This window comes from Anser brachyrhynchus (assembly GCF_964034855.1).
Source record: "Anser brachyrhynchus genome assembly, chromosome: 6".
Taxonomy (NCBI): Eukaryota; Metazoa; Chordata; class Aves; order Anseriformes; family Anatidae; genus Anser; species Anser brachyrhynchus.
The window spans coordinates 11,377,564-11,391,056 of NC_137700.1; the positions used below are offsets into that span (position 1 = coordinate 11,377,564).

Consider the following 13,493-nt stretch of genomic DNA (forward strand, 5'->3'; position numbering starts at 1 on the left):
ATTTCCAGAACGCCACCTGTGTAGATGAAATGCTTGGTACACCAAAATGTTGAGGGCTGTTTGGGTGGGGGTAACAAAGTTCAAAAACACAAGCTTAATCCCTAATGACAGCTCTTCCATCCCAGAAGAATCTCTGTTTTTCACCCCATATTTGTTTTTCACTGACTCAAAAGCCTTGCGTGAAAAGATCCTTCTTTATTCATTTAGGGCTGCTTTAAGTGCTTGTGTGGCACTTTTTGTAGTTGAAGATATAGCTGAAACACGTGTGTGTGATAGTTTGCTGTACAGGACAACATTCTAAATTACGCAAAATACACTTACATGGATGAATTGTCCATTAAAGTGTTTTTTAAAGATTGAAGTGTTGGTCTGCCATTGGTTCTACATTAGAATTTCAAGTGCATGTGTATTTTCTCACACATATGGATACCTTCTTCCTAAACAGTAAAGAGGAACTTCAGTAGTGTAGCAGCGTCCTCTGGTAATGCGACACTAAACGGGGAAGATGGAGTAGAGCAAACTGCTATTAAAGTGTCTCTGAAGTGTCCGATCACATTCCGGCGGATTCAGCTCCCAGCAAGGGGTCATGATTGCAAGCATGTACAAGTGAGTAGATGCCAGTGACCTGGCAGTATTCCTTCAGCCACATGTTTGTTACCTTTTGCTTGGTTGTTGTAAGAGAGAGCTTAATGAAATGGGATTTCTTTTTTTTTTTTTTTTTTGACTATCAACATAAATAACCAAATATATATGTTTAATGTAGAGGGAGAAAGTAAGTTACTTGGTTTAGGTTTTAGTTCTAGTAGGGTTCTTTATGGCAGTTGTACTTTCGTCTGACTGATTCAGTTAATACAGTATTATCCCCTGATTTCCTCTTTTTTTGTTGTTATTTTCTTTGTTTCTTTCTGATACATAGTGCTTTGATCTGGAATCTTACTTGCAACTGAACTGCGAAAGAGGAACTTGGAGGTGTCCAGTATGCAAGTAAGTGCAGCCATCCTAAATGAAATGCAGGTGTAGATGATTTGACCAAATTCCGATCATATTTAAGGTTATGAAGGAAAGATAATGTATTTGGAAGGGAGAAAATGGAAGTGCTAGGAAAAAAAAATTATTACATTTACCTTAAGTCCCAAGAGAATTGTAGTGATATTGCATGAATTGAGGGAACATCCTGGATTTTTTTTTTTAGAAATTCTGAGACAGTTAACAGTATATCTTCTCACAAAATACATACTCTGCCAGCTCTCATCAGGCTATCATTGTATTGTATAGAGTTCAAAGGAAGTTTAAATATTTGCAGTGATAAGACAGATATCTACATAAAACTAATGAACTGGGAATTGGTCTTCCTGTAGATTATGAAGTATAAGCAATGAGGAGATAGCAACATGCCATAATAAAAGGATAGGTAGCCTGTTCTGGAGTTACTTTTGTATATTTTTCATGTCGTAATGCCCAAATTACTGCACTTCAAATATGTAAATACTAAAAAAGTCAGTATTCAGCTGAGCCTGATGGTGTAAGGATGCCAGATAACTGTCTTAGGTACTGTGCTTTGAGTCACATAGGTATGCAGTTAATAGCTGTGTTCAAGGAGAATGGGAATTTTGGAGACTGCATCATTTTCCAGTACTTAGGTAGGAAATGAAGTTGGATCCTCCGAGGTCAGTGTCAAGTGTAAATTAAGGTGAGAGCAGAAAGCAGGAAGGATTCTACTTCACAGTAAGGCTATTTTAAGAAGGTAAAATATTTCCAAGAAGTTGTGAATACAAAAGTTTGGAGTAACTGACTACAGGAAAAGAGGGATACCTTGGCATACCTTCAACCTTACGTTTTGACCAGAGAGCTAGTGTGCTGCAGAAGAAACAGAACAAAATGCTTTGAAGTGGTCACAGATGGCCCATCCTTACATTTAAGCGAGCAGAAAGACTCACAGTGTGTCTGCAAGCCTGTTCAGTGTCTGTAACCTACAGTCCACAGGATTACAAGTTTGTTACAGCCTCAGCTGAGGAGCCAGTGCTCTTTAGCTCAAGCAGCTGTAGCTGTAGCAACTTGCAAGCATCTCTGCAAGTCTCCAGTTGAATCCCTGTTGTGTTAGCTATATACAGAAGTGGGGAGTGTCCATTTTATCTGCTTCTGGGAACACCACAGGCTTGAGATGAGCTTTTTTCAATGACCATCTGTGATTCATAGCTATCCTAAGGTGCAGGTGCTTTCTCTGAACTACCTGAACCTTTTCAGTCTTCTAAGTTTGGCTAAAAATCAGAGTAGAATATATTAAAGATACTGGTTGCTTCTTAATTTATTTATTAACAGATTCAAGTCAAAATGTTCATCCTGTTCCTCTAAGTATGAGCACCTGTATGTATGAGCATCTGCATTCAGATCTTAGTGCCTATATAACTAAATCATTTCTCATTTGGTTTTGTTCTGTCCCCATCTGTGCTGGTGTTAAGTAAAACAGCTATAATATGTAGTTATTTTGGAGACATACTACAGTGTAGCTCAAAAAAACAGCAAAGATGCAAGTTGAAAAAATAGTAGTTCTAGGTGATGATCACAGGAGAGATTTGCTGTTTGAAAAGACTATAAATCTGAAATACAATTCAATAAAAACAACAATTTAAAAGATATGTGTGGATACATTGTGGATACATAGAAATGCAGGTATCCTTGTCTCATATATTTGGTGTAAAAATCTATTATCCTGGTGATGCAGATGTAGAACTGAAACTGTTTGTCCCATGTCATTATTAATTATGTGTTAAAGATAGTAAGTTGGTGGATCTCAGTCTGCTGATTTCATCGCTAACCTATCCTTCTTCCATCCTTCTTTCCAACATGTGCAGAGATATTCTAATATGGAGGGATGGTTGTTTTTTTTTTTTCTTTCCAGTAAAACCGCTCTGCTGGAGGGCTTGGAGGTTGACCAGTATATGTGGGGTATTCTGAATGCTATACAAAAGTAAGTGAACTTACTTATTTCTGATATCCAAGACTAAGTAATTAGGAGATATGTTAATGAATGCTGAGACAGTCATGCCAAAGTAGATCTTAGTGATTCAGCTTGAGTGTTCTGTTTCATGGCTCCTTGGTGGAGCCAGCAATATTAGTGAGTATAGCTAATGATAGAGTGAGTCAGTTTCCTTCTACTTAATATATCTTCTTTGGGTCTTCTCTTGGTGACAGCCTCATCAGTGAAGCAAAAGGAAGAGTGAGAATGGAGTATTAAATGTTTTCTTGTATTTAGAAGTAGTCCCTCTGATTCACATAGAGTAGACCACAGATGCGCTTGGTTTTCATTGTGTGGATGAAAACAGATATGTGCTCTCAGAGTTGCCTTTTCTAAAACTTGCTTGCAGCACACACTTGAGGAATGAAAGATCATGAGGTTGTATACAAGAGAGCATTTCAGAACAATTATTACCATGCGGTTCCTCATGAAAATTTCAACAGAAATGATAGGAGGAAAAAAAGAGCAATTAACGTGATAGAATTCTCACATTATTTTGCAGCTCAGAGTTTGAAGAAGTTACCATTGATCCAACTTGCAGTTGGAGGCCAGTCCCTATAAAGTCAGATATTCACATCAAAGATGATCCAGATGGTATTCCCTCAAAAAGATTTAAGACCATGAGTCCAAGCCAGATGATCATGCCGAATGTGATGGAGATGATTGCAGCTTTGGGTCCTGGGCCATCACCTTACCCATCCCTCCCACCTCCTCCAGGAGGCAACAACTCCACTGAATATGGTAACCAAGGTTAGTTTTACATCCTTGTGCACCCAAGTTGTCACTGTAGAAGTCATGGTTCAGTCATCTTTGTGATCCAGGTATGTCTTTGCATCTTCTCATGAAGATTCATAAGGAAAGCAAAATGTATGTGGCTGCTGTTCTGAAATTCTGCATTAAACTTTTCAGTTAAGATTCATCTGGTTAGAAGAAAATGTGTTCTAGTAAGGCAATTGGTGATTGTTGAATTTGTTGCCATGTGGTGCTCCCTGAATCAATGGACACTGTGTGTTCCCTTATGTATTCATGGCTTGCCACAGTATGCATCTTTCCTTGTCTTTTCTGTTGGTTTTTCTTCTGTTCCCCTATTATTCAAGGGAAGTCTTCTGATGCTACATTAGTTACAAAGCAGAGAACCTGACTCATTAATCCTGCCACTTGGTCCGCCAAGTTTAACCTGTGGCCAGATGGTTAACATGTCATAGGCTGCCCAGAAAGTGGGTGATTTTTAAAGAATTTCTAACTGCTTTGCAAACACCTTTGCATTAGAAAATGACTTCTGAGATCCTGTAGCCAGTGTTGCCAGTTTGCGAAACATGGAACTAAATCCAAGCAGTGGAAATACTTTTTAAATGACTGGTATACTGTGAATAACTAAATTAGAGACAATTCTGTAAATATGAAACCAGAGACTGTTCCTTTTGCATGTAATATGATATGACTCAGTTCAGCTCTGAGAAAAGACCAACTGTTCACACTATCAGAATCCCCAAATTGATTACAAGGTGATATATGTGCTTTTTGCAGGCATCTGAAGAAAAATGTCGCTTGCATGCAAAATATGGTTAATTTGCTCCAATGACTGCAAAACTGATGACAGATGATAAAACTTTTCAGGTTTTCAAACAGATGAATGATTACTATAACAAAGCCAAGAGCACTGAATCACAATTTTTTCTGTATTTAAGTAGGAGTGAAATGCAGTCAGAGCATGAGAACAGACCATCTTTCTTCATCATCTCTTTAGCTCTTTTACTCAGAAATGGACACAGTAGTCAAGTAAACTGGGTTGTAGGGTTTGTTTAGCAATGGCTGCCTAGACTGTTTCCCTCCCTTCCCCTGTAGATCTTGTAAATTCTTGGGTACACTACCTCGTAGTTTCATTCTCTATCAGTATGTGCGGTGAAACTTAGTGTTTCGAATTAGGTAATGTCCTCTGATTAACAGCACTCTACAAAAAAGTAGTAGTGTTATTACTACCGTGGTTTATGTTTGTTTATTTGGTTATGTCAGTAAGTATACTGAAGTATATAATTTGTAAATATACCCAGTACTCGGTAATACAAGACCTTATTCCAGCTCCCTGCTATTAATTTTTCCTGAGAAGCAAGGCAAGAGCAGTTACATTCTGTGAGACTTATCCAGTTTGCAGATTAACAAAAAGAGAATTAGTAAGGCTCTGCGGTATTTACATGACAGATCAAAGTCCCGACTTCTCAGAGAAATACTCATACATGGCTAATGACTTCTATTCCTGTGAGATTAAACTTCTGCTTATGAAGCTGTGCTGAAGAGCCAGTGATGCAGCTACTTCAGTTTGTTGAACTCCCTTCTTGACTCGAACATTCAAAGCTGCTGTACTTCAGCTGAGAAACCTCAGGCTCTCTGTGCAAGCTGTGAAGCTATTCTGTTATTTCAGAGTTCAGTATCATCCAGTTTGGTCACTTATACGAAACAGCTTCATGGCTTTAGTTCAGTTTTGTTCTTTGTAGCAAATAAACCGCCAGAGTCAGTACCTCAAGAGGAGGTGTTAACAGAGGGATCAGAACAGAAAAGAATATGGAGAGTAAATTCCCTGTGCTCTGATACATGCTTACTTAAGAATTAAGGTGACACTCACAGGGCTGAGGTGGAAGCGATCAGAATGTTCTGGTAATGGCCATACAATATTTGTCGTGAAGATCAGCAGAGGGCCCCAGGCTTTTTGCTAAATGGTAAATGTGTCAGAGTTAAATCCAGATCATTTAGTCTGAATTGATGTGGGATTTTGGTGCTTCGGAAAACATAATTTCTGTCCAAAGTTAGGTAGATTTCAAAAATTCACTAATTTTTCATTACGAAAATGCATATCCACAGGCTGAAACACAAAATACAAGCAGGCAATTTGTAACTCTGAAAATGAGAATAGATATGTTTCCAGAAGGGGAAAATTGATGATGTATTTCCAGACAGTCAAGTGAATTTTATTAGGTTTCATGGGAAGGAGGAGAATTACCTCAAAAACCTCAGTTAGACAATAAGGCCTCTTCTGCATTATCTTAATGGAAATTGCCTGTTTATACTGAAGAAGAAGAGGTAAAATAGATGCTGTGCTATGAACTGATACTGTGGCAACTTCCTGATACCGCTCTGTCAATTAGCTTCATCAGAAGCTGAAGCAATACTACAATCCTACTGAGGGCATAGAAACGTAGATAAAAATAATGCAGGTGTGCTATATATAATTTGTGCTTGGGCAGTGAGTCACAGTTTCACTGTGATACTTCCAGATGCAAATATTCCTTAGAGTTTAATATTCCTTTGACTTTTTGTCTTGCTTAAGCAGTGACTGAATAGTTGTTGTTCAAAGTGTCAGCAGTTTTCAATGAGTTGCAAAACGTACATGAACTGCTACAGTGAATCCTAATACTCTTAGCAGTAGCCAGTATTTGAAAGTCAAATGACATTTTTTCCTCCCTATTCCTCCAGCTGCCTCTTGGAATGGGGAGTGCAACATTGCCACCACGTTCAGCATCTGTTTCCCCATGCTATGCAGGGAGGATGTGGCACTGCACAGCTTTTACAAGAGACTCTGAAAGGTCAGTGTCAAGAAAAAAAAAATCATACATATTATATCTGTTTCTCTTCTAGGCAACAGTTACCAAGGTCATGGTAACTTTGATTTTCCACACGGGAATCCTGGTGGAACGTCTATGAATGACTTCATGCATGGGCCACAGCTGTCACATCCCCCAGACATGCCCAGCAGTATGGCAGCTCTCGACAAACCTCTCAGTCACCCCATGCAAGAATCTGTAAGTAGTGGCGCTGCAGACACAGATCGTTCTTTGTGGGAGTAAGGAGCTCTCCTCAGGACTTTGCTTATGATCTGCTATTACTTCTTCGGGGATTCCTAGCTTTGGCAGTTCTTGAAATAGAGTAGCCCTGAGAAATGTTGTCAGAAATGCCATTTTTAGGTTTTGGCCTTTTCAAGTTTGTGGAGAGACATGCTTGAGGTTTTTTGAATTGTCGTTTAAGCTTGTTTACCTGAAAGAGACAACCTGGCTCAGTGTGCTTGTGTTAATCGTTGTGCTTTGCTCTGACACCTAAAAAGACTAGTGTTCATTCCCTGGGCCAGCAGAGTCTGTGAATATCCATCCTCAGCAGACAGCTTGTAAGACATTCACTGACTTCAAAGTAGGGACAGTATCTTCCTTGGCTTTGTCCCTGAGGGCAAAATTTGCATCAAAGTATTCTGAGGGAGAATTCTACCCAAGTAGAATGAAAGGCACCTTTAAGCTGTTGGGAATAGGACAAAACTGTAGATTTCAAGGAGAGATGCTGCCACTGGTCTGAGGGTATATCAATGTAAGAGATGTAAAAAAATGGAAGTTCCTCAGGTCTCAGTTGAAGAGGCAGAAATGTGTTAGAAAAACAGCTTGCTCAATGCACTAAGTTTTATATACAGAACTTTATATATCCAGAAAATGCAGTGCTGCACCAACTAGGTGATAGACAAGCTACGAGCAGCATTTAATTCTTAGGCATGGCTAGTCACCTATTTTAGCTCTGTGTGGTGTGTGTGTGTATATCCTTTTATATTCATTTAAGTTACAGGGCAGGGGCTGTATAGCGCACTGCACAGGAAGGATGTTTAACTTGACAAGTCATCTGTGCCATGTCTTTAGTGAGTACTAGAAAGTACAATTTCAGAATGTAATGAGGAAATGTGGTAGCAGATGCTTAGCAAAAGCCTACTCAGTCAATGTCTCCACTAGCTGGCAGTGGGTTTTCCAAGGAGGATGGTGAGAAATAGGAAGGGAGCGGAGAGAGAGTTGTTAGGATAGCTTGGAGTCATCCCAACTAAGAAGATGACTGTCTGCAAAGAGTCCAGAAACTGTAATGACTTTACCACATAACAGGCTAATAAAGGACAGAACAAGCACGCTGTAAATGTAATTTTACTTTGGCAAATTTCACATACCGAGTTTGAGTAGTCTGAATTATCTGCATCGGAACCAACCGTACAGCATGAGAGTATATAGCAGTGAGGAGAATTGTTACCAACAAGAACCACTCACACACAGCTGCTGTCCTTTGAATCAAAGCCACAGGGAATTCTTCTGTGCCTCCCATTACATGACACCTACCTCTCCACTCCATCAGTAACTGCTTTACCTTTGCTATGGTAGTTGCCCCGGTGAAGTTTCTGAAGTGGTTGAATATGAAAGTGAAGAATCTGTGGCTTTCTGAAAATTGGACTCCTTACAGATAACAGCAAAGTTAAAAGTTGCTCAAGGCTATACATATTGCAGAATTATAAGAGGGTATTTGGGCAAATGTTAATAGATTTTTGGTTCTGTGGGCCAGACTGTAGCAGAACTAATACTAGCTTTTAATAGCTGGCAATTAAAGTAAACCTTTGCCTCACTTCTCCCTCATCTATCATGATATGCAAGGTATGCTGTTTGGGAAAGGGAAGTGGCAGGCTCCACCCAGTTTATGTCTCTGGGTGATTTTCCCTAAGAAGGATCAGTTTTCAGGTCTAGTACCACAAGGGAATTAGACTGACCTTGCCAATTTGGCCACACAAGTCTTTAGACCACATTTGTGGACAGTTAGTACTCCTGCTCAGCTTTTTCAGTATTACAAAGTCTCTGCTTTCCTTTTTCTATTTTTTCCTTCTTCCTCTCTTCTCTCTCAAAAATGAACTGTTTGTTGGTAGCAGACTCGAGGAAAGTCACTTTAAAATTGCTGCTTTTAGAGAAACACATGCCATTAACATATTTCTGAACTGCGTAACTGATTGTCTTCAGACTGACATCTCTGTATGAAAGTAACTATAAATCACATTACATAACTAAGGTTTCACGATGTCTGTACTCTTGTCTGGCTTTCTGTTTTTCTTTTTTACACATATAAGGTGTAGTTTGTTTTCATCTACTATTCACTTTGACTGTTTCATGTCCAAAGGGAGAGTCAGGAGACGTCTGGTCCTTCTAGACCAGAGGTCTATTTCTAACTGAAATCAACTAGAGCTGAATGCTGCTGAGAAAGTTCCTAATTTTCCCATTGTGAAGATGTATGTGGTGGCTTGCTTTCAGATAATAGTAGAAGAAGGAGTTGATCACTCCAGACACACTCTGTAGGTCACTTCAGAAAGCGCAGATGTGTTTCTCCAGTGTAGGTAGGGCTGGGTAACAAAGGGATGGATTGTCAGAACCATCTTCTGTCAACACTAGCAGTCCACTCTTGTGGGAAGAAGAAGAATTCAAGATCTGAAATGTGGCTAGAAGTAATACCCAGTGTAAAATGCTTTGAGAACTATAGAACAAATGTTTGCACTATGTTAGGGCAAGATAGCTGTCACAATTGCATTTTTTATGTTCTCAGAAATTGTGAGCAAGTTTTAAACAAGAATTCAGAATTAATTCTAGCTTACTGTTTACTGAAGACAGTGTAAGAAGTGGTACGTGACTGAGCAATGAATGATCAGGCCGTAGTTTCATATAAACATTAAGGTGTTAGGGAAAGAAGTCATCCCTCTTCTTTCTGTTTTCACTTTTCCTCTCTCACACACCAACAGAAGTTACTACAGCCATGAAGTGATCTGGATCATGTTACTGATGTGATTGAAAACTAATTCAGGGGGAAAACAAAGAAATCGACTTGGATACATGATAGTTCCCCAGTTTAGTTCACTGTGTATCTGCAAGGATGCATCTGATGACAAAGGAAAAATGTATGGGAAAAGTGGTAGAGAAGAGCAGCAGGGCAGGATGGCATCTTTCAGTGGTTCTGCCACTTAGTTCAGCTTAAAGAGTTAGTAAAACTGTGACCTCTGGAGTGGAGAGATGTATAAACAATTGACTTAACCTGCTGATCTTTTTTCACTATCAATTTTCTTCCGAGGTGAACGGAATATTGTTCTTCAGCCTGCAAGTCCTGTTGTTCTACATCTCAGCACTCCTAGAGGTCACTCCTAGCCTCGTAAAGAGTTGTTTTGTGCTATTAAACAGAAGATGTAGTTGTGTGTGCTATAAACTTTCCTTTTACAGTCTGTAAATGTTTTAAGAGTGCCACAGTTTACACTCCAAAAAATGACTCTGGAATTTCCTTGCTGCATAGGCAAAGGGAACTTTGTTAGGCTCAGCTTTCATAAGGTAGGTTAGTGCTTTTAAAATAAAACAAGGAGAGTCATAGACACAAGCTGGAGATCTACAGGTTTTATTGTTTAGAGTGGTTTTGTACCAGTTCAAACCTATCATTAATTAGCTGAATACAAATGGACAAATGTTGAAGTTCTGAGCATTTTGCTTTCTCCCAGGTAGGCTGGTGGGCCTGGATGAATAGAATGCTGTCAGATGGACTTTGAACCTGCAGCGCCTGTTTAAAAGTGATATCCCTCAGTCTTAAAATGAACAATTACTCCTCCTCCAACAGTTGTCTCAGGGCCCAAGATACTGCCTTATCAACTAAATACTTAAATAACGTTTACATATGTAAATGTAATTTATAGAATTTCTAACCTGTTTGTGTTTTGAAATATGTCTGAAAACATATGAATGCCTCTTGATTTAAGTAATTATTGTTGTTAACATACCAGTGTGACTCCTGCCTTGTGCATTTGGCAATACATTTATGAGACTTTTCAAGGTGATCCTGTTTTGCTTTGTTTTCTGGAAACTGCTTTCCCACTTAAGCAACACTGTCTTAAATTGCTTTTTACTTTTTGTTATTAAGCTTTCTTAATTTGCACACTTTCTGTTGCACGTGTCCTCAATGAATGAAGAAGGAAACAGTACTATTTGGACAGACATCTACTTTCACTCGGACTTTAGCAAAGTTTTTAGGCTGCAGATTTATTTATGTTAAGCTGTGGTCTATGGGCAGATTTTGTACAGGTTTACCCATAAGGTAACACCGATGATGTTACGGAGTACCTTTCAAGTAGTCCAACTGTGACCCTAATGGAGAGAGGAGTATTCATCAGTACTTGATAACAGTTATTTTAAGCTCTCACATGGGGAAGAGCCCCCAAAACAACATTACATGTAGAATCCTGCTTGTTTCCATCAACTTGCCTACCAAACCATTGGAAAGGATCTCCATATAGCCGAGTATGAGTGTCCCAACGTATCAATGTTCAGATGTCAGTTTTCATGAGAGTGGAGCAATGTTTTTTTTAAAAAAATGCTTGTTTCTGTGATTTTTTTCTTTTAAGTTTTGTGGGAACGTTTTTATTAGGTTTTGTAATAACCTCCCTTTCGCTTTCCAAAACTGAAGATTAAGGTTAAAATAACCTTGCAGTTTACTGTGATATGAAAGGGTCAATGCTGACATAGCATTTTGCTAGTTTCTGTTGGCTTGGCTGGATGAATTTCATGCTGTTGTTGTATGTATCTGTTCTTTTGTTTCAGCTCCACTTTGTGGCAATATGTAGCATTTCTCAAAAAATGTTTACATTTTTTGCTTCTCCATATACCCAATTAACATGAGACAACCGATTCTGAGGCATTCATACACTTCTTTCTCATGGCACCATGGTCAAGTCCCAAAGAGTCCACTAGCATTAAAGGTGACATGCAGCAGAAGGAAAAATTGGGCTTGTGCATTTTTGTTGCTTCTCTGTAATGTGAGAAAGATTTTTTTCCACCATCCTTCCATAATAGGGTTTGGAAGATGTATATCGTTTGGTATTCCCCATAGCGAACATAAAAAATACTAAGGTTTCGCTAGAAAACTTACCCATGGCATGAATATAAAGTAAAAATGTATTATGTAATACGGTCTGTGCTTAGTTTAAGCTAATGCACAGTACTTTTCAGTCAGGCAGGATGTCAGCAGGTACGCAGCCACCTCCAGCAGCTCTGCTGGTGGTTGGAGAGCTTTGCTAACTGAGCCCACTTGTTCTTTTCAACCATCAGAACTCATGACTATCAGCTAAGAAAATCTGCAGCCCTTATAAGGGATGTTGCATTCTGAAAAGGAGGAAAAAAAAAAAAGAGAGAGGAGGAGTAGGGAAGGGCTGGCATTTGCCAGATGTTTATAACAAGCTGGAACAAGAATAGGCAGTAGTGTCAGGCAAGCTACCCAATAAAGAATCCAAGGAGAAATTATGCATTTTCTCAGTTAATCAGTTTACTGGCATGGGGATCATTATTCAACAAATTCTCCATCCATTCATGGATTTATCTTTTTTTAAGGGAAAAGCATCTGCCTTGCTCACGCTGAGCAGCGCCCATTAGCCTCTTCCCCTCCTCCTCGGGGTTTGTTATTTTGCACGGTCAAGTCTAGTTTCCCACATCACAACGAAGCAAATGCAACAGCACAAACCCAACATGTTTATTTCCCCTTTGCAGATAACCCTCAAAAAGCCGAAACATTTCCTCCAGCATTGGGATATGGAGCTTTCTTTTCCGATTGCGCTTTTTTTTTTTGTCTTTTTAATTCATTTACGTTATTTCCTTTTAACATGCAGTTACAGAGTCAGGCACCGCGAGCACTGTACCTTGTGGCCTCACTTTCTTTTCCTGCTTTTTTCCTCCTCCGCAGATCCCTCATCCCGGCAGCACTGATCAGTCCCATACTTCCATGCAGCAAGGTTTGCACGTCCCTCACCCCAGCAGCCAGTCAGGGCAGCCATTACATCACAGCGGGCCTCCCAGCCAGCAGTCCCGGCAGCCGCCCCCGGCCGCTTCTGGCAACCATCCACACAGTGACCTGACCTTTAATCCCTCCTCAGCCTTAGAGGGTCAGGCTGGTGGACAGGGAGCACCCGACATGCCGGAGCCCTCGCTGGATGTAAGTCTGTGTCATACTATCATCTGCCTGCCATAGCGTGTGCTTGACATGGCGGCGGGAGGGCGGGGGGGGGGGCGGGGATGGGGAGCCGCTTCCACAGCACATGCCATCGTCTCATGCTTGGGTACATGGGTGTAGTCGCTGCAGCTGAGGTGACAGGGCGCTCCTGGCTTGCTGTGGAAACTTTTCTGTTGTAAGTAGCTGCATGACGTGCCAGCCGTATCCTCTTTCTAGCGTGAAGGCAGGCGTTCCTTGAGACGGCAGGTCGGGCGCCTGCTCGGAGAGATCTCCCCGTCCTCCTCGTCGCTGGACGGGGACTCCCGTGTGTGCAAGCCCAGACCCTGCAGCCACCGCCGTGCCCAGATAAGAGGAAGGAGGCGGCCACACATGGTCTGGGGCCACACACCAGCCCCGGGGCGCGTGGCTGTGGGGGTCCTCACCAGGCCCACCACACTGCTCCCTCAGTTCGCTGCAGCCGCTACAGGCCCTGCTGCTGCCGCTCAGCAGCAAACATCCCTCCTCCTGATGTGCCACGCTGGCGTTGCGGATGGGAAAGTAAACGATGAAGATGTCTTCTGCCTCCGTAGCCAGGGTTGAGGGCAGCTCATGACTAAACAGAGATAAACCTACTGTTGAGGCCAGAAGTGATGTGTCCTACCATCTGCTCGCTAGTGCTGGAAATAAGTTATCTGAG

At 40.7% G+C, this 13,493-nt stretch overlaps 1 protein-coding gene across 22 annotated transcripts in view; it reads left to right on the forward strand.

Moving 5' to 3' along the window:
* The window catches only part of ZMIZ1 (zinc finger MIZ-type containing 1), a 353,591-nt gene that overhangs the window by 332,228 nt on the left and 7,870 nt on the right, over window positions 1-13,493 (forward strand). For 21 of the 22 annotated variants that reach the window (XR_013953115.1, XM_080598347.1, XM_080598336.1 and 18 more), the window contains 6 exons: window positions 446-606; window positions 917-984; window positions 2,900-2,968; window positions 3,519-3,766; window positions 6,647-6,810; window positions 12,551-12,799. Coding sequence is in view for 21 of the 22 variants with exons in the window: in XM_080598347.1 (XP_080454473.1) it covers window positions 446-606; window positions 917-984; window positions 2,900-2,968; window positions 3,519-3,766; window positions 6,647-6,810; window positions 12,551-12,799 (959 nt within the window). In the remaining variant the exon portion in view is untranslated. The remainder of the gene's footprint in view (window positions 1-445; window positions 607-916; window positions 985-2,899; window positions 2,969-3,518; window positions 3,767-6,646; window positions 6,811-12,550; window positions 12,800-13,493) is intronic. The other variant, XM_080598340.1, reaches the window with a different exon arrangement.